Source organism: Hemitrygon akajei, chromosome 7 (genome assembly GCF_048418815.1).
Source record: "Hemitrygon akajei chromosome 7, sHemAka1.3, whole genome shotgun sequence".
NCBI classification, from domain to species: domain Eukaryota; kingdom Metazoa; phylum Chordata; class Chondrichthyes; order Myliobatiformes; family Dasyatidae; genus Hemitrygon; species Hemitrygon akajei.
The window spans coordinates 101,393,016-101,414,812 of NC_133130.1; the positions used below are offsets into that span (position 1 = coordinate 101,393,016).

The 21,797-nt window shown below is 44.6% G+C and overlaps 1 protein-coding gene across 1 annotated transcript in view; it reads left to right on the top strand.

Moving 5' to 3' along the window:
• The window catches only part of prkn (parkin RBR E3 ubiquitin protein ligase), a 1,122,674-nt gene that overhangs the window by 1,075,286 nt on the left and 25,591 nt on the right, over positions 1-21,797 (top strand). The window contains exon 10 of the mRNA XM_073051587.1: positions 2,963-3,049. Coding sequence (XP_072907688.1) covers positions 2,963-3,049 — 87 coding nt within the window. The remainder of the gene's footprint in view (positions 1-2,962; positions 3,050-21,797) is intronic.

The following is a 21,797-nucleotide window of genomic DNA, read 5'->3' on the forward strand; positions in this document are numbered from 1 at the left end:
TATTGAAACACCTTTTACACACAATGCCATTTATAATGCTCAGTAGCATAGCAGTTAGCATAATGCTATTACAGTGTCGGTAACCAGGGTTCAATTCCCGCTGCTGTCTGTAAGGAGTTTGTACATTCCCCGTGATCTCATGGGTTTCCTTCGGGTGCTCGGGTTTCCTCCCACTTTCCAAAGATGTGTAGGTTAGTGGGTTAATTGTCACTTGGGTGTAATTGGGCACTGTGAGTTCATTGACCATAAAGACCTGTTACCAAGTTATATCTTTTTAAAAAGTATATATTTAGTGATCACATTTATATCTGGTAATCATTACCTTTCCTTGAATTCATGAAATCCAAATTCATTAGCAGTAACTACCAAAGAAAATACTATTACATTCCAGTTAAGGTGATAATATTTTCATTCTTTTAGGCCGGCTAATTTAGTAGTAATAGTACCATTAATCTAATAAAACATGGTAGAAAAATACCCTGTGCATTTTGCATAATTCTATCCAGTTGTATCCCAGACTGATGTGATTCCTGTTGTCAGATCTCCTTCTCCCCCTTTCATTATTAACCCTCCTCACCCACATTAACATCCACTTCCCTTACAATTGTAATCCAGAGAACCAGTCCTCCCCGCACAGTTAGCACATTTAATCCCAACGTTCACAACCTCACTCCCTCCTCATTAGTTTGCTAATAACAGAACTTTTGATCTCAATGCTGACATCAACAGTCCCACCCTAACCTTTCCAATCATGTGCAAGTCAGAAGCTACTCCAGGATTGTTTATCAGTCTCTCTGGATAAGGTGCTCCGGGCAGTTACAGTACTAATTTTAGACACATAAAATTTTAAAAGCATAAGTTTTAGACACACATGAATATCTAGGGTGCCTAAGGCTTTTGTACAGTACTGCATTTGTCAACATGGAACAGAGAGCAAGCTTGTAAATCAGGTGGGAGCAAAGGATGTTGGGAATGGTGAGGGAGGAGTGCCGCAGGAGCGATGTAGGACAGGTGGCAGAGAAAGAGTGCTGGTGTGGGTTATGGCCCGGGTACAGACGCACCCAGCCATGAGACACCAGGCAAGATCATTTGATTCCAAAAAAAAGGGTTTATTGATCAGTACAGAATGCCTTTCTGGTGCTTTCCACTCCCTCCACTCACCCTTCCCCTTTTCCCAGCCATGATTCTCCTCTCCCCGCCTCCTTCCCACTCTCAATCCACAGAGTGTTGCTGCTTATCCTTACTGATTATAGTCCATAGTTTAGGAAGTCAAGGACCCAGTTGCAAAGGGAAGGTTTTGGTCCCAGTTCTGAAAGGTTGCAGATGAGTTCGCTTGTAATTATAGTATTGAAGGTGGTTCTGTAGTCAATAAACAATTATCCATCCTATGTCCCTTTGCTGTCTAGATGTTCCAGAAATCATTGAGCTGAAATAAAAGAAGAAAATTGTGGAATTGGATCAAATATCCAAGTAAAACAAGAACACCAACTTACATGTGTTAACACCATAAAACGCACCAAGGCGTTCAACAGAGCATGAACAAACATTATTTGACACAGGTGGAGGAATTGGAATATCATATTCATTGCTTGTATTAGGGAGGGTATTCTGAACCGCTGTAATCCAAGCTATCAGTTTCTGAGTGATTATAGTGAGGACAGAATTGGAGGGGAGCAGAGACCTGTGAGGGTTATAAGATTGGCAGAGACCTGAGGAAGGGGAAGTCCACAGAGGGAATTGAAATGGAGCATGAGAATTTTAAAACTGTGACTTGCTGACAGATAAAGCGATGTCGGCCAGCAAATATGGCTACTGATTGGACAGGACCAAGGGTAAGTCAGGATTGAGGTGCCGACTTCAAGGTCAGCACAGCTTTATGTACAGATCGGTTCAACGAAGTACTAAAGTCACCTCCAGTGAAAATGGATCCAGTCAGGCGAAAAACAGCAAATTTGACTATGCTGGTGGAACAGAACAAGACCTGATGTTAATGCAGAATGAAGATAAGAGTTTTTAAATTGTTCATTCAGTTATATTAAGGAATGGAAGATGAATGGGCCAAGTAGATTTTTGTGTTTGTTGCTCTAGGTTTCCAGTATCTGAAGAATCTCTTGTGTTAGAGAAGTAGTAATTGAAATAACGCTATGTTCTTTTTTTTCTGTCCTACTGATGGAGGAGTGTGAATATAAAGTAATATTAGGAAATCCAGCTCCCTTTGCATGGGATACTTTACTTCTGTTCTATGACGTCAAATTCTTCCTCAAATTTCTGAAATGCGACTTGAAAAATTCCTAAAAGTTATGCCATCACCTAGAACATGGAGTTAAATGTTTCTCCACCTTATAACTATTCCAATTACTTCCACCTCCTTGCATAGCACACAAATTGCTTGAAGAACTCAGCAGGTCAGGCACCGGCTATGGAGGGGAATTAACAGCCAATGTTATGGGCCAAGACCCTTCATCAGGACTGAAAAGGAAGGAGGCAGAAACCAGAATAAGATGGTGGAGGGAAGGAGAAAGAGTGGCAGGTGATGGGTAAGGCCCGGTGAGGGTGAAGGTGCGTGGGTGGGTGAGGTGGGATGAAGTGAGAAGCTGGGAGGTGATAGGTGGAAAATTTAAAGGGCTGAACACAAAGAAGGAATCTGATAGGAGAAGAGAGTGGAACATGGGAGAAAAGGAAGGAGGAAAGGCAGAAGAAGTTGATGAGCCAGTGAGAAGAAGGGATGTGGAAAGAGGGAAGCCAGAATGGGGAATTGAAAAAGAGAGAAGAGGGGGAAATTCCAGTAAGTTAGAGAAATCATTATTCATGCCATCAGGTTGGAGGTTGCCCAGATGGAATAAGAAGTGTTGTTCAATCAATCTGAGAGTGGCTTCATTGTGACAGGAAAGGGAATTCCACATTCCGACATGTGGGAATAAAATTGGGAATACCATCTCCTCTTGTTTACTTTGTCTTCCAGTTTGTTTTCTGCCGGGAATGCAAGGAAGAGTACCACGAGGGGGAGTGCAGCGGACTCCACGCTACTGAGGCTGCTGCAAGCCCACAGGTAAAAAAGTGGCTTTTTGGAAAATCAATACAAGTAGCTTCCTGAGGCTACACTGCAGAACATTCATCAGGGATTTCTTCCCAACTCCGATGTGTATACGTGTATAACAATGAATATGGTATCTGTGTAATAGGATCCTGTACTGTGAATGAGCAGGTAGGAAACATCTTCTGAAATGGGGCAAATAGATTTTTCTTGCTTCTAAAAAAAACATAAAACATTGAAAAACAGAGAGACAAGTCCATAGCTCCCCAAAAATAGCAACATGGGTAGATATAATGATGAGGAAGGCATGTAGCATTCTTGTCTTCATAGGACTGGGCAGAGAATATAAATGTTGGCGCATTATGTTGCAACTTTACAAAACACTAGTTGTGCTGGTCACCAAACCAGGAATAATGTGATTGTGCTGAACTGAGTGCAGAAAAGATTCATCAGGAAACTAGTTATGGGCTGAGAGTATACTCAGCTGGACTAGTTTTCCATGATGCAAAGAAGGCTGGGGGTGGGGAGTGACCTGACAGAATTTTACTAGATAGGATAGATAGTCAACATTTTTTTCTCATGGTGGAGTATCAAAAACAAGATGGCACAAGTTTTAAGTTGAAAGTTTCGAGGTTTTATATGGGAATTTAAGGGTAAATTTTTTACACAGAGAGTGGTTGATGGCTCTCACTGCCGGAGGCATTTAGATGGACCCTTACATAGGCAAGACATATAAGGTATTGAGTCCTAAAGTGTGCAAATGGGGTTTGATGGGCAAAAGGTGGTCATGAACTGGGGGGTCAGGGGCTTGTTCTGTGCTGTACAACTCTATGAATCTATGACCATTATTTTGTAACAGTCTAACAAAGAGCAGAGAGTGAAGTAAAATATTGAAAATACAGTTGGGGAATTTAAATGTTTTAAAGTCATAACATTTCTTGAATTATTAATACACATCATCTGAACATTGAAATCAGATGATGCTGTTGAAGGAGGCCATATGAACCATTGTAATTATACCAACTTCTCTCTAGAGCAGAGGTGTCGAACTCAATTGCACATGGGGCCAAAACTCAAAGCACACTTTAGGTCGCAGGCCGAACAGGATAAACATTTATTGAACACACTAAAACTAAACATTTTTTGAACATAAATATGAATAAAAACAGACAGGAATATTATTCCAGAAAAAATAAACTAAAACTTTAAATAACTTAAATATTTTGCTCTCCATAAAAATATCTCCTGTCAGTATTATACAAGTTAGAAATATGAGCATGCTGCAAAAAAACCCTGAAAATATAAATAAAATTTGTGCTTTTCAGCAAAAGTTAAAACAACAACAAATCAAAACACTCAGTTTTCTTTGCTCTTATGCCATTTTGTCAGAGCTGGATGCTTGGCATCTTTTCTTGGCAATAAGTTCGTTTAGGTTTGGTGTAAGGTTCTGTGTTGTGGAGATTCTCAGGATGGACTGCAGGTGTTCATCAGTGAGACGACTCCTGTGTGATGTTTTGTTAATCTTCATCACTGAGAAAAGCTTCTCACACAGATATGTGCTACCAAACATGCACAAGGTTCGAGCCGCATGTAGACGGAGCTGAGGCATTGCTTCAGGAAAGGAGCGAATAAACTGTACGGGCCCTGCAGTGTCGTACTTTGCCTTTAGTGTCCCATTACACTGCAGCTGTATCAGCTCCATCTGAATCTGTACAGGTGCAGTTTCCACGTCGACGGCAAATGGGTTGCGAAGCAGCTCAAAATTAATTTTTTGTGCTTCAAAGTCACCAAAGCGCCGTGCGAACTCAGTGCGAAGTGCGCTCAGTTTATCAGCAAAGTGCGCATTTGGGAACATCATTGCACCGACCTGGTTCAACATTACTTGGCAACAGGGAAAATGAGGCAAGTTGCACTGGTGCATTTGTGTCTCCCATAAGAGCAGCTTCACTTGAAATGCCTTCACTGCATCGTACATGTCAGTGATCATGCGGTCACGTCCCTGGAGCTGAAGGTTTAAGACGCTGAGATGTGTTGTTATGTCAGCCAGAAACGCCAACTCACATTTCCACTTTTCATTCCGCAAAACTGTGGAGTCTGTTCCTTTACTGTCCATGAACTGACAGATTTCCTTGTTGAGCTTAAAAACTCTATTGAGAACTTTTCCCCGACTCAGCCAATGCACCTCTGTATGATAAGGAATGTCGGCAAACTCTGAATCTATTTCCCGCATAAAAGACTGAAATTGCCGGTGATTTAAACCTTTAGCTCGGATAAAGTTTACGGCTTGTGTTACAGTGCTCATTACATGTTCCATCTTTAGGACTTTACCACACAGCGTTTCTTGGTGTATGATGCAGTGATATGTTGTTAACTCACCAGTACAGTTCTCCTCCTGCATCTTTACCCGCATCCTTCCCACTAGTCCACTTTTTTCACCGCACATCGCCGGTGCTCCATCTGTTGTAAGTCCAATAAGTTTGTCCCAGGGCAATTTCATGTCGGTTACACTTTGACAAACATTTTCAAAAATGTCTTTTCCTGTCATTGTCCCGTGCATCGATTTAATGTTCAATATTTCCTCTGTAACGCACAAATTGGAGTCCACTCCTCCAATGAAGATAGCCAGCTGTGCAGTGTCCGTCATATCAGCACCTTTATCCACAGCAAGCGAGTATGCAATAAATGGGTTGCTTCTTTCAATCAACTGTGTTCTTAAATCAGTGGCTATCTCACAAACTATACTCAGCAACCCATTGGTTTTGAAAGACTCTTTTTTCAGAATCAACTTTTCTCTTCGCCATTGTTAGGGGTTAGCTTTGACTTCAGAATAGCGTTGTATACAGCAACAGACGCTTGATGCGGGAATGTTCCCAGGTAGCCTATCAGCAGCTGTTGCGCTGCATTATGGGATCTGTAGTTTGTGTGTTATCAGCGCTTCATATCGCCGGGCCATTAATAATTAAAATAATAGATCTATCTAAAATGATCTCGCGGGCCGGATATGGCCCGCGGGCCTTGTGTTTGACACATATGCTCTAGAGCCTTCTATTTGTTTCTTTTATAAATGAAGGTCCAATTCCCATTTGCTCTCTTTAAACTCCAAAGATAGCGCAGGTGCTACCCTACTATCAATGGAATGTTGGTGGTCCAAGAGAGCTCCTCTATGATGTTCACTCCCAAGAATTTAAAGCTGGATACCCTTTCCACTGCTTCACCATTCATGACTACATCTATTTCAAACTTGCATGCATCATGTTGACTTTCAATGCCTGTAACAATCTGTTGTAATGCACTATTGGATTCCACTTCTTATATCTTACAGTACATTCTACTACCAAGATGGACCTTGTTCATACCTTTTTGATTTCCTGAAATTGATAATCACTTCTTTGTTTTTTAATGTTGGGTTGCTGGCACCGTAATAGCGTTACGCTAACCACTGTGCTACTTTGCCACCCCCCTGAGCTTCACTCCTTCCATGGAGTTGAGTGGTTATGGATAATTCTGCTGTTCAGGCAGAATGCTACAAACTGCTGTGCACTGAATTGAGTGTCACCATTAGGAACAAGTTTTTCTGGCATCCCAAAGCGGCTGAAGATCTGCAGCAGCTGTTGAATGGTAGCATCTGTTGTTGTTGACTGCATAAATAATACTTCTGGCCATTTGGAATAGGCGTCAATCAGGACAAGGTAGGTAGAGTCACTGATTGGGCCAGCGAAGTCAATATGTACTCGACTCCAAGGTCTGGTAGCCTGAGGAATGGTTGTGGATTGGCTCTACTTGCATTCTTTGCTACCAAAGAGCACTGAGTACATTGCTTGCATACTAATATGTTATCTTGGTCTTTGCCTGGCCAGTACACAAAGCTTCTTGCCAGGGCTTTCATTCAACTGAAGTCCAGGGGACCACGGTGGAATTTTGGTCAAAGTGTTCGTGGAATCTCTAGGCTATCTCCAAATATTAGGCAGGAGTTGAGATCGAAGGGTAGAAGGGTCCTCAACTTTGACTGGCCGTCCGTCCATGAGGTATCTGGAGATATGCTGAAGAAGACGATCTGCAGCTGTTTCTCCTCTGATCTTGTCAATCGTGACCAGAAGACATTTGGCAACATCCGATACAATCCAGTGAGCTTCACAATCAACTGAAATCCCAGCCATAACAATGTCTTCATTTTCAGTAAAATACTGATTTGTTGGTCTGGAGAGGGCATCTGCCTGACCAAGTTCTTGTGTTGATGTGTACTTGAATTCAATATCATTGCCTACTTTTGTAGATGGTTCATTGTACACACCAGAATGCCTTTCATAGACCCAAAGATGGACAATGGAAGCTTGTGATTATTAAGCAGAGTGAAGCATCTGCCTTAAAGCATCTTGTGAAATTTCTACACAGCAAAGATGATTCCCAAGGCTTCCTTTCCAATTTGTCCATAGTTCCTTCCTGCTGTGATCAATGATCTGGTTGCATGCACGGTAGCTTTTTCGAACCACCAGGGCAGATATGAACAGCACCCACCCCATAGTTGGACACATCTGTCACAACAATGATTCACAGCTCTGGGTTGAAATGTGTCAGGAGAAGGTAATTACTTACTACCTGTTACACCACTGGTGTTTAGGGCAGCAATGAAGATCTTCTATCTCTGGTGTGTTCAGGGCTTCTTTCATTCTTTCAGTAGCTTCCTCTTGGTATTCACTACTGTCAGTCATGCTAGTCCCAAGTGGTAACTCAGGAATACCATCGCACTCAGATGTAGAAGGATCCTTCATTGCTGTTACTGTAATAATTTTGCTTTACCAGTCAGGGTTGTTGGATCTGAGCTGAACCCCCGAACCTGGAGGACCGGTGGACCACTCTTAGACTGTCCTCTACCCTTTGATCTGTTTGGCATCGGTGACCCTACCAAAGAAAATTTGTGAACCCTGTAGGATTTTCTTTATTTCTGCATAAATATGACATAAAATGTGATCAAAACTTCATTTAAGTCCTGAAACAAGATAAAAGAGAACCCAATTAAATAAATAACACAAAAACATTATACTTGTTTATTTACTTATTGAGAAAAATGATCCAATATTACATGTATTTGTTGGAAAAAGTATGTGAATCTCAGGAGTAATGCCTTCTACAAAAGCTATTTGGAGTCCGGTGTTCCAATCAATGAGATAAGATTGCAGTCTCAATGTTGCTGAGGTAGGAATGGGTTGAGGGTTTCAAATTCCTAGATGTAAATATCAACATCAGTTTGTCCTGGTCTAACTACATGGATACTATGGTGAAGAAAGCACACCCACACCATTACTTCCTCAGACGTTATAGAAATTTGGCTTGACCCAGTGACTCTTGCCATTGTTTATAGATGCACCATAAAAAAACATATTAACCAGGGTGCATCAAAGCTTGGTATGCAATTGCTCTGCTCAAGACTGCAATAAATTGCAGAGAGTTGTGAATGTAAGCCAGTATACCTCACAAACCAGCCTCTGCTCCTTTGACTTCCCTCTGCCTTGGGAAAGCAGCCAACATAAGCAAGGACTCCTCTCACCTTGGTGATTCCGCCCGCTCCCATCGGGCAAAAGATACAAAACGTTGAGAATATGTACTACACATCTCAAGGACAGCTTCTATCCCACTGTTATCAGACTCTTGAACTCTTAGGATTTTTGATCTCTCAATCTATCTCGTTGTGATGCTTGCAGTTTACTTGTCTACCTACACTCACGTTCTCTGTGACTATGCTCTCCACCTCAATATACTTAAGTATACAATGATCTGTTTGGAGGGCACACAAGTAAAAGCTTTTCACTGTATCTCAGACAACAATAAACCAATTCCAAATTAGCATTGGGGGACTGGCGCAGAAAATGAGTTGACAGTTGAGGGCCACACAGGAAAACCATGTGGAAAGCTGGAACAAGTTGAAAGGCCTGGTGGCCCACTCCTGTTCCTATGTTCATGTTCTTTTTTTGTATAACTCCTGCATCAGAACCAAAATCGGGTTTAATATCACTGACCTGTGTCGTGAAATTTGTTGTTTTGTGACAGCAGTACAGTGCAGTACATTAAAAACTATGAATTATAATAAGATATATATATATATATACTGTATATTTAATATTTAAGTTAAATAAGTAGTGCAAAAATGCAGCAAAAATACATAGTGAGGTAGTATTCATGGGTTGGTTCATTGTCTGTTCTGAAGTGTAATGATGGAGGGGAAGAAGCTGTTCCTGAAACTTTGCGTGTGTGTCTTCAAGCTCCTGTACCACCTCTCTGATGGTAGTAATAAGAAGAGAGCATGTCCTGGATGGTGGGGATTTTAATGATAGATTCCACCTTTCTGAGGCATCACCTTTTAAAGATGTCCTTGATGCTGGGGATGTGCTATGATGAAGCTGGCTGAGTTTGCAACCCTCTGCAGCTTTTTCTGATCCTGTGCAGTGAGTGGCCTCTCCATACCAGATGTTGATGCAACCAGATGGAATGCTCTCCATCATACATCTGTAGAGATTTGCTAAAGTCTTTGATGACAAACAAACTCTCCTCAAACTCCGATTGAAATATAGCCGCTGTTGTGCCTTCTTGTTAATTGCATCAATAAGTTGGGCCCAGGATAGACCCTCAGAGATGTTGACACCCAGGAACTTGAAACTGCTCACACTTTCTACTGCTGATCCCTCAGTGAGGACTGGTGTGTGTTCCCTTGCCTTCCGCTTCTTGAATCAATTCCTTGGTCTTACTGATGTTGAGTGTAAGGTTGCTGCAAAGGTTGCTGATCTAGCTCACTCCTGTACACCTCCTCTCCACCGTCTGAAATTCTGCCAATAATAGTTGTGACATTGGCAAATTTATAGATGGCCTTTGAACTGTACCTGACCCCTTGATGGGGAGTGGTGTGATCCCTTAACTTCCCCTTCCTGAAGTCCTTAAGTATAAATGATTCTCTTAAATTCCCACTCTACTTTTGCCAGTGATTCAATCTGTGTCCTTTGTCTCTTGACCCTTATGCCAGTAGAAACATTTGCATTCAATCCATTTTATCAAAGCCTGTCTGCTAAATCTCTTGTCCTCTGTGACAAGAATGACTCCATATCTCCAATATCTCCATGCAACTATGAACCTTTACTCCCAGAATAACCCAGTAAATATCCTGTATAAATATACAAGTTCTTTACCTTCCCCTGAAATGTGGTGCCCGGAGTTGGCAGACCTTGCTAACTCTGGAGAATTATCAGCTTATTGGAACTAAATCACCTGCTGGCCTCTAACTTCGTTGCTTTGATCACCCATTTGCTGCCTGGTCTTCTCCAACGATCATCACCTTGTCATGGTGGAGAGGCTTCTGAGTTCCTGAGATCACGACAGTGATGCTATCTGGAGTTTAAGGCCTGATGGGGGTCACTCAATGGCAGTAAGGTCAAGGGGGTGATTCCAGACATAGAGTGACCCAACCAAGATCTCAGTGGTGGAGCTGGTGGAGGATGATGACACATCAGAACTACAGTGAAGGTGGAGGAAGGCTGCAGCATTGTGGGGTCCCCAGTCATCTTGTATTCCATGCCACTAGACCCTGACCACAATCTGTCAAGTACCATGTGATGGCTGCCCATACATCAGACTCCTCATGTTAAACAAAATCATGCACAGCTGTTCTCCAGTAAGAGAGTAACCTTTTAGCAGAACATCATATTTGACTCGAGTCATCCCTTGTCAAGCATCTCTCCCAGCCCTTCTTCTACTGGAGTAGTTGAGTCTCACTTTCTTTGGTGGTTTAGAGCAGGCATGGCAAAAGCTTAATGTTGTCACCTTGGGCCTTCCAGCCATTTCTATTCTAGCTTCACAGCGCCAGCAGCCCAGGTTCAATTCCCGCCACTGTCTTTAAGGTGTTTATATATTCCTCCAGTGGTGGTGTTGGTTTCCTACTGGTGCTCCAGTTTCCAAAAACATACAGGTTAATAGGAAAATTGGTCACATGGGTATAATAGTGTGGCATCAACTTATTGGGCTGTAAGGGCCTGTTGAGATGCTGTATATGACAGAAATAAATATTCCCCTTGGAATTCATGTTGCCACTGATCACAGTTCACAGTCTGGTGTCAGCTCCCAGCATCTCTAGACCATTGCATCTAGGTTACATTAGGAGAGAAGGGCAGTATCTTGGCATCGTGGCTGGTAGGATACCAAGATTTGTGGAAGGAAGTACAGTATTCTGGGATCAAGGGAGGGGCAATGTGAAAGAACATGTTGAAATGCTCTTGTCCACTCTGATTTCAGATTTTTCATTGGTTTCTGGCTCCATGGCAGCAGAGTCCACAGTTACAGTCTGCCCCCCAGACTGGAAGCCTGTTTCCCCACACCCTCTATTTCCAGTGCCAGGCATGGATTCCTCACCACCTTCTGCTGCCATGCAAAGGAGAAGTTGTTGGCCAGCATCTCTCAGCATGGTTAACGCAAATGGTTCCCACAGCAGAACAGCTGAGTGAATATGAGCCATACGTGTGCACTGGAGCAGGAATCAGTATAACAAGTTGTAGCTGTGGTCAGTGCACCGATTGTGTGACATAGTAGACTCTGCCCTGGTACTACACCAGTACCATTTCATTTCAGTACAAACTCCTGGCTTCACCAGTAGAGAGCACCTCCCTTTACCTCTCTGCCTCCTCAACAAGGGCATCACCACACCTGGGGTCTACATCCATGCCTATTGCATGTTCCCTCACTGTGAGGCATTACTTTTCACTACAGGAGTTAACATAGAATATTGTAACACAATAAAGGTCCTTTGGCCCACAATGTTGTGACAAATCTTTAACCTCATCTAAGATCAATCTAAACCTTCTATCCTACATAACCCTCCAGTTTTCTATCATCCATGTGCCTATCTAAGAGCTTCTTAAATGCCCTTAATGTATCTGACTCTACCATCACCCCAAGCAAAGCATTCCATGCACCCACCACTCTCTGTGTAAAGAATTTACCTCTGACATCCCCTCTGTTCTTTCCTCCAATCACCTTAAAATTATGCCCCCTTGTATTAGCCATTTGCACCCTGAGGGAAAAAATCTCTAAGTATCCACTCTATCTGTGCCCCTTATCATCTTGTACACCTCTATCAAGTCATCTTTTATTGCCATTTGCTCCAAAGAGAAAAGCCCAAGCTCGCTCAACCTACCCTCACAAGAAATGCCCTCTAGTCCAGACAACATCCTGACAAATTTCCTCTGCAACTGTCTAAAGCTTCCTCATCCTCCAGTTGTGCCAGAGTATCGGAGGACTGCCAGTGTGTACTATTATTTAATGGAAGTACAAACAAAGTATTACCTATCAGTTTTGGAAAAATTACTACAATTCATTCCAAGGGATCTTATAAGTCGTCATTTAGAAAGGCACAGAGTAATGAGGAACTCCTAAACACAAGGGATTCTGCAGATGCTGGAAATCCAGAGCAACACACACAAAATGCTGAAAGAACTCAGCAGGTCAGGCAGCATCTATGGAGAGGAATAAAGAGCTGTCTGAGACCGTTCATCGGGACCGGAAAGGAAGGTGGAAGAAGATAAGGAGAGGTTTAGGAGTGCAGTCAGCATGGATTTGTTTGGGAAAAGTTAGGAGGGACTAACTTGAATGGGTTTTTTTGGGAGGGTTGATGAGAGTTGTGAATTTAATGTAATTTGCATAGGTTTTAGCAAAGCCTTTGAAGAGGCTGGACAAGGTAAGCTGGTCTAAAAGGGAAAGCCAGTGGGATCTAAGGGGAAGGCTCAAATTGAATCTAACAGTGGCACTGAATGAAGGGTAGTGCTCCCTCCACAAACCTTCCAGTTCAGAGGAAGGACTAGAGAACCTGCACTGATACACACTCCCAGGACAATGTCCTCAACACTGAGGTCCTAGTTACACTTCGTCACCTATGTTGGGCAGGCCAGCCCGTTCACTGTTAAACTCCATACACTCTGTTCCAAGCTCTGTCATGGGAAAAGATTACCAGGCAGTTGGGAAAAAAAGATTCAAAGCTAAAAACCTTCTTGAAGGTATCACCAATCGTTCCACTGGCTCTGGAGTTTAACCCATCGATGCATGGGTGCAGAAGGAGCTTTCAGAATGATGCTGAGCATACAGAGATCCTGTGTAAATGGCAGAAGCATGAAAAATGTACCCACTCATCAGCCTAGTCAGGCACCTCCTGTCCTGTCAGAGGAGTTTTCTGTGGCCCCAACATTCACCTCAGAGCCTGCACAAGTTTGTTGTATCAAGTCATCTCCTTCCCCTGGATAGGTCTCAGAACAGTCCCAAAGACGTGGCAAGTTTGAAGCCTGCCCGTAGAAAGGTGGTGATGTGGAAAGCCAACACAAATATTTATTTCTATTTAAGTGCAACGTGGTAGCAGCCCCTTTTAGCCCAGTAATCCCATGCCATCCTATTACACTCCTGTGACCAGTAAACCTATTAACTCAAACAACTTTGGAACGTAGGAGAAAACTGGAGCACTCAGAGGAAACCCATGCAATCACAGGGGGAGCATACAAAACTCCGTACAGACAGCAGCAGGAATGAAGCTGGGTTGCTGGCACCATAATAGTGTTATGCTAACCACTGCGCTACTTTGCTGCAACCCCCCCACCCCCCGAGCTTCACTCCTTCCATGGGGATGCTTCAGTAAGGTTTCTGCTGAGTTTTGCTGTCTCACTGAAATTCTTCACCAGAGGGAGCTCTGGTTCTGGAGTGAAGAGCAGAAGAGGACACGTGAAATGTCAAGAAGAAAGCTTGGCTGTGGATTTTTCCTGGTTATTATGACTAATAAAAGTCATTATAAATTGGCTGATATCTCCACCCTGGAGTGGTGCAGACACTTCCTGTATAATGAAATCGGGCCACGATAAACACCACCGACGCCCTCACTGGGAGTGAACCAGAGTTCTGGATTATAAAAGAAGCTCTAGCCATGTTTTTAGAAGTTCTGAGCACTTCTCTCCAGTCACAGACCATAGAGTACTGTGGTAGTATTTCTGGACCAGGGTGTACACAGTTGGGTTCATTCGGGTGTGGAAACTATGGAGATTTACCAGGATGTTGCCTGGTTTGGAGTACAAGTCATATGAAGCAAGGTTAGCAGAGCTGAGACTTTTCTCTTTGAAGCATAGAAGAATGAGAGGGGACTTGATAGAGGTCTACAAGATTATGAGAGTCCTAGATAGGGTTGATAGTCAGTACCTGGTTCCCAGGGCACCAATACCAAACACCAGAGGGCATATGTACAAAACTAAGGGAGGGAAGTTTAGGGGAGACATCAGGGGTAAGTTTTTTACACAGAGGGTTGTGAGTGCCTGGAATGACTTGCCAGGGATGGTGATGGAGGCTAAAACATTAGGGGTATTTAAGAGCCTCTTAGACAGGCACATGGATGAAAGAAAAATGGGGGGTTATGGGGTAGTGTGGGTTTAGTACTTTTTTTTAAGGATTGTATGGGTCGGCACAACATGGAGGGCTGAAGGACCTGTACTGTGCTGTAGTGTTCTATGGTGAAATAATACAAGAGCAGGCAGATGTGTACACAGGGGATGAGGTCAGGAGAGATAGCTTCAAATGGGTGGGGTGGGGTGAGAGGAAACATCCTGAGAATTCTCCAAACTCTAGGCCAGGCCATTCAGGATTACTGAGGTGAAGTGGTGCAGAGATCGTAGAAATACTGTGAGTCAGATATACCATGGCAAAGATGGATAACATAAATGGAAAGACTCACATTGACTCCCAGAGTCCGGAGTTCAGTGATGAATTTGCTTCAGATTGAAGGCAGAACTGTGGTCAATAAATAGTATTCTGATGTAATAGTAATAATAACAATAATAACTTTATTTATATATGTTAAGTTGCAGGCTCAAAGTGGATTACATAGATTGTAAAGATAAATCAATATCATCATAAAAGCATAATACAAAATTAAAAATCATAAGTAAAAACAAACATTATATAGAATAAAATGTGATTGAATATACAAAATTGTATAAATATAATCAACATTAACAGGCAGTAAGTAATCCTATAAGCAGGCCAAATTAAACAAGTAGGTTTTTAGGAGTATTTTGAAATGTTCCACTGTATGAGCCTGGTGTATCTCAGTCAGTGGAATATTCCATATTTTTGGTGCATAAGAGTAAATGTACAGTAGGTATCATTAGTGTCCAGATGTTTCAGAGATGAGTGTAGGAGAACAAACTGGGTAAAAGTCCAATTGTACCAAAACTGAGTCCTGAGAGGACTGCTTTGCCTTGTTTGACAATGCAGCTCTCCAGCAGTATGGCATTGAAGGGATATTGAATCATATTGGTGTCTGACCCAAGACAAAGCACTTCTGATGATGTAGAAGAGTGCAACCCCTCTCTTCTTTGCACTTGTTTTCACTTGAATATCTAACCTCTCATCTGAACCCACAAACTAGCCTAAAGCAATGCTTTAGACCATAGGACATAGGAGTAGAATTAGCATATCGAGTTTGCTGTGCCATTCCATCATGGCTGATCCCAGATCCCACTCAACCCCATATTCCAGCCTTCTCGCCATATCCTTTGATGCCCTAACTGATCAGTAAACTATCAACTTCCGCCTTAAATATACCCATGGACTTGTCCTCCAACGCAGTCCGTGGTAGAGCATTCCACAGATTCACTACTCTCTGGCTAAAAATAATTCCTTCTTACTTCCGTTCTAAAAGGTTGCCCCTCAATTTTGAGGCTGTGCCCTCTAGTTCTGGATACCCCCACCATAGGAAACATCCTGTACATATCCACCCTATCTAGTCCTTTCAACATTCGGTAGGTTTCAATGAGATCCCCCTGTATTCTTCTAAATTCCAGTGAGTACAGGCCTAAAGCTGCCAAATGCTATCCATATGTTAACCCCTTCATTCCTGAAATCATCCTCGTGAGCCTCCTCTGGACTCTCTCCAATGACAACACTTCCTTCCTGAGATATGGAGCCCAAAACTGTTGACAATATCAAGTGTGGCCTGACTAGTGTCTTATTAAGCCTCAGCATTATTGCCTTGCTTTTATATTCTAATCCCCTTGAAATAAATGCCAACATTGCATTTGCCTTCTTTACCACAGATTCAACCTGTAAATTAACCTTCTGGGAGTCTTGCATGAGGATTCCTATGTCCTTCTGCACCTCTGATCTTTGAACTTTCTCCCTATTTAGATAATAGTCCGCACTATTGTTTCTTTTACCAAAATGCATTATCATACATTTCCCAACACTGCATTCCATCTGCCACTTTTTTGCCAATTTGTCTAAGACCTGCTGCAAACACATTGCTTCCTCAGTACTACCTACCCCCCCACCTATCTTTGTATCATCTGCAAACTTTGCCACAAAGCCACCAATACCATTATCCAAATCATTGACACACAATGTGAAAAGCAGCAGTCCTAATACTGACCCCTGAGGAACACCACTAGTCACTGGCAGCCAACCAGAAAAGGCCTCTTTTATTCCCACTCGCTGCCTCCTGCCTGTCAGCCATTCCTTTATCCATGTGAGTATCCTTCCTGTAATGCCATAGGATTTATCTTGTTCAGCAGCTTCATGTGTGGCATCTTATCAAATGCCATCTGAAAATCCAAGTAAATGACATCGACTACCTCTCCTTTGCCAATCCTGCTTGTTACTTCCTCAAAGAACTCTAACAGATTTGTCAGGCAAGATTTCCCTTTTACACAAACCATGCTGACTTTGATTTATTTTATCATTAGTCTCCAAATACTACGAAACCTCACCCTTAGTAATAGACTCTAACACTTTCCCAACCACTAATGCCTATAATTTTCTTTCTTTTACCTTCCTCCCTTCTTGAAGAGTGGAGTGACATTTTCAATCTTCGAGTCCTCTGGGACCATGCCAGAGTCAAGTGATTCTTGAAAGATCGTAATCAATGCATCCATTATCTCTTCAGCAATCTCTCTCAGGACTCTAGGATGTAGTCCATCTGGTCCAGGTGACTTATCCACCTGAAGACCTATGAGTTTGCCTGGCACTTCTCCTTTGTAATAGAAATAGCACTCACTCCTGCTGCCTGACACTTATGGACCTCTGGCACACTACTAGTGTCTTCCACAGTGAAGACAGATGCAAAGTACCCATTAGGTTCATCTTACATTTCTTTGTCCCCCATTACTACCTCACCAACATCATTTTCCAGTGGTCCAATATCAATTCTCACCTCCCTTTTACTCTCTATATAACTGAAAAACTTCTGGTTTCCTGCTTTATATTATTGGCTAGTTTGCCCTCATATTTCATCTTCTCCCTTCAACTAGGTTTCTTCATTGCCTTTTGTTGGATTTTAAAAGCTTCCCAATCATCCAACTTCCTACTTACTAACGCTACCTTATGTGCCCTTCCCTTGGCTTTTATGCAGTCCTTAACTTCCCTTGTCTGCCACAGAACTTCTTCATCTGTAGGACATATCTATCCTGCACCTTGTGAACTATTCCCAAAAACTTCAGCCATCTCTGGTCTTCCTTCATCCCCATCAGTATCCCCCTCCAATCCATTTGGGCAAGCTCCTCTCTCATGCCTTTGTAATTCTCCTTTTTCTATTTTAATACTGATACATATGACTTATGCTTCCCTCTCTCAAATTGCAGTATGAATTCAATCATATTATGATCACAGACTCTTAAGGGCTCCTTTACATTAAGCTTCTTAATAAGATCTGGGTTATTACACAACACCCAATCTAAGATAGCCTTTCCCCAAGGAGGCTCAAGCACAAGTTGCTCTAAAAATCCATCTCATAGGCATTCAACAAATTCCATCTCTTGCGATCCATCACCAACCTGATTTTCCCAATCCCCTTGCATATCAAAGTCCCACGTTACAATTGTGTCATTGGACCTTTCACATCAGTCAACTTCTTCCCCTCACATTGCAGAAACGAGAGCAAGTTGTCTTTAAAGTCTCCACCCTCAGCTATATGAAACTCATCTTCCAATTCTGCACCCTTGCCTACACACCCGTCTTCTCTAAAAGTATGGATGGCCCATGGCCCTGCTTCTCCAGATACCCCAATGGTAACAGGCAGATCCACTCCTGTCCCATCATTGCTAGTGATGCACCATCAATAACTCTCAGAGACGGGAGGCGAACGATAGGCTTTTATTAGCAGCAAGAGACCATGAATAGCAGCAAGAGACCACCACACAATATCCTGGAGACTGAGGGAGGAGCAGGTATATGTAGTTCACCACATTCACCCCCCCCCCTTTGTTTTAAAAGAGAGTTCCCATGGGGCGAAGTTTCTTACAAGTATATTTACAGGATAAGTCTATCAGGTGGTTGAATCTGTCGCTGCGATCTACGTAGCACCGGTGGTGATTGCACCGGTGATGGTGGTTGTGCTGGCTTCGGCCTGACTTGAGGTGTCAGCCCATTAGGCATCAGTAATCCCTCATGCGTGTGCGAGGCGCCCGGTATGGGAGTGTTGTGAGGAGTCTGTGTAGGGCTTGGTATGCGCGGTGTCTCGTGGCAAAGATGTGCATGGAGGGTGTATAGCCGGTCGAGCTGCGCACTGGCACATGCTCCCCGGGATAGAGCATCAGGGGGCTCATTGAGCCTTCCAGGTCAGTACAGGATATCATAGTTGTAGGTGGAAAGTTCCATTCTCCACTGCAAAATTTTATCATTTTTGATTTTGCCCCGCTGTTGGTTGCTGAACATGAATGCAACTGAGCGCTGGTCGGTCAGCAAGGTGAACATTTTGCTGGTGAGATAGTGCCTCCAGTGCCTAATAGCTTCCACTTATGGCCTGGGCTTATTTCTCCACCGCGGAGTGCCAAATTTCAGGGCCTGGAAGGGTACGAGAGAAGAATGCTACCGGCCTTCCTGCCTGATTGAGGGTAGCAGCCAGCGCGAAGTCGGAGGCGTCACTCTCTACTTGGAAGGGAATGGTCTCATCCACCGCATGCATCGTTGCTTTGGCAATGTCCCCTTTAATGCGGCTGAAGGCCGCGCAGGCCTCGGCTGAGAGGGGAAATGTGGTGGACTTGATCAGGGGTTGGGCCTTGTCTGCGTAGTGAGGGACCCATTGGGCGTAATAGGAAGAGAAGCCCAGGCACCGTTTGAGGGCTCTGAGGGTGGTGAGAAGAGGGAGTTCCAACAGGGGGCGCATATGGTCGGGGTCAGGGCCAATGACCCCGTTCTCCCCGACATACCCAAGAATAGCAAGTCAGGTGGTTCCAAACACACACTTGTCCCTGTTATAGGTAAGGTTAAGAGCTTTGGCCGCTTGGAAAAATCGTTGGAGGTTAGTGTCGTGATCCTGCCAGTCGTGACCGCAGATGGTGACATTATCCAGATATGGGAACGTGGCCTTCAGTTGGCACTGGTCCACCATCCGGTCCATTTCCCTCTGGAAGTCAGAGACACCATTCGTGACACCAAAGGGGACGCGCAGGAAGTGATAGAGCCTGCCGCCAGACTCGAAGGCGGTGTAGGGGCGGTCCTCCGGGCGGATGGGGAGCTGATGGTAAGCGGATTTCAGGTCTATGGTCGAGTACACCTTGTACCGAGCTATCTGATTGACCATATCCGCGATGCGGGGTAGAGGGTACGTGTCAAGCTGCATGAACCTATTGATGGTCTGGCTATAGTCCACGACCATCCTATTTTTCTGCCCTGTTCGAACAACGACCACCTGGGCCCTCCAAGGGCTTGTGCTTGGCTCAATGATCCCCTCCCTGAGCAGCTGCTGCACCTCCGACTTAATGAAGGCCCTGTCCCCCACGCTGTACCTCCTGCTTTTAGTTGCCACAGGTTTACAGTCGGGGGTCAGGTTGGTGAACAGCGGTGGGGGAGGGATCTTGAGGATGGAGAGGCTGCAAGTGATGTCAGTAGCGCGGCTGTTGGCATGGTGTTGGGTGGGATGTGTGGGTCGGTGTGTGTGTGTGTGGACAGTAGCGAGGTATATGACAAAGCCCCACAAAACTGAGGATTTCTGACAGGATTGGTGGGAGGGGCCCATTATACTCCATCGTCACACTTTTCAGGTGACTCTGGAAGTCGAGCCCCAATAGTACAGGGGCACACAGTTGAGGCAAAACCAGTAACGCAAAGTCCCGATATTCTGTGCCCTGCACCACCAATGTTGATACACAACCCCCCCGGATGTCTGTGGAATGTGATCCAGTAGCCATGGTGACCCTCTGGCTTACCGGCTGTGTCAGGAGTCCACAGCGTTGCACCGTGTCCGGGTGAATAAAACTCTCAGTGCTGCCCGTGTCAAACAGGCAGCTAGTCCTGTGCCCCTCCACCAGGATGTCCATCATTGACCTTGCAAGCTGGTGTGGAGCGCTTTGGTTGAGGGTTACGGACGCCAGAGTTGAATCGCCGTCTTGGTACCCGGTAAGCACCCGTGGGTCAGAGGCGGGGCGAGGTGGCGCTGACAAAGATGGCCGCCCCCATGCCTTGCACGAGGCGGGCAAGCTAGATGGCGGCGACCAAGATGGCCACCCCCATGCCTCGCATGAGGCAGGCAGGCAAGATGTCAGCGACCAAGATGGCGACCCCCCATGCTGCTCGATCCCGCTCGTGGTTTTGACTTACAGGCCTTGGCAAAGTGGCCCTTCTTTCTGCAGCTGGAGCAGGTAGCTTCTTGGACCGGGTAGCGTTTTCAGGAGTGCTTTTCAAGTCCGCAGAAGTAACACTGTGCGGACTTGCAACTGGCAGGAGCCGTGGTCGATTGCGGGGACTTCACGGGCTCGTGACTGGCAGCAGCCATGGTTGATTCGCTGGAGGGTTGCGGGGAGTTTACAGACTCACGAGTGGCAGCAGCTGTGGTCGATTCACCGGCAGGTGGCGGGGTCTGCAGCGTCCATGGGACTGGCGGGAGATCACACGGCTGGACAGCGTCAGCATTGTGCAGAGCAGCCTCCAGCATGTCGGCCAGCTTGATCGCCGAATGTAAGGTAAGATCGGCATTTTCCAGCAGCCGCTGGCACACATACACTGACCTGATCCCCATAACGAAGGTGTCTCGTACCAGGAGCTCCGCATGCTGTTCCACTATCAGTCCCCTGCAGTCGCAGGCCCGCACGAGTGTCTGTAGGGCCCGGACAAACTCAGCGCTCAACTCTCCGGCCCACTGCCGCCGCGTCGCTAAATGATGTCTTGCGTAGACGGTGTTCACCGGCCGCAGCTACTGTCTTTTGAAGGCATCCAGTGACCCTTGGTAAGTCAGCAGGTCCCTGATTAGGGAGTACACCCGTGGACTGACTCTGGAGAGGAGAACTTTGCGCATGATAGCAGGCTCAGTCACGCAAATCTCTTCCAGGTACGATTGGAAGCATGCAAGCCAGAGTTCAAAGGCAATGGCTGCTTTGGGAGATTGAGGATCAATGTCCAATTTATCTGGTCGTAAAATGCTCTCCATGTTTTAAAATTGCAGCTAATAAAATTGATGCACCATCAATAACTCTCGGAGACGGGAGGTGAACAATAGGCTTTTATTAACTGCAAGAGACCACCACACAACATCCTGGAGACTGAGGGAGGAGTAGTGCCTCCAATCACCTTTATACAAGGGTCTGTGGGAGGAGCCACAGGAGCAGTCAGTAGAGGGGCGTGTCCAGACAGGTATATGTAGTTCACCACAGCTAGTCTGAACTAAAACAGCATCTTTGCCTGCTGTTTGGTCAAACTGCCATTCCGAGAGTGTAACTTTCCCTGATACTGCAGCAGAAATTAAAATTCTAATCAGCAATTCATCTGGGCT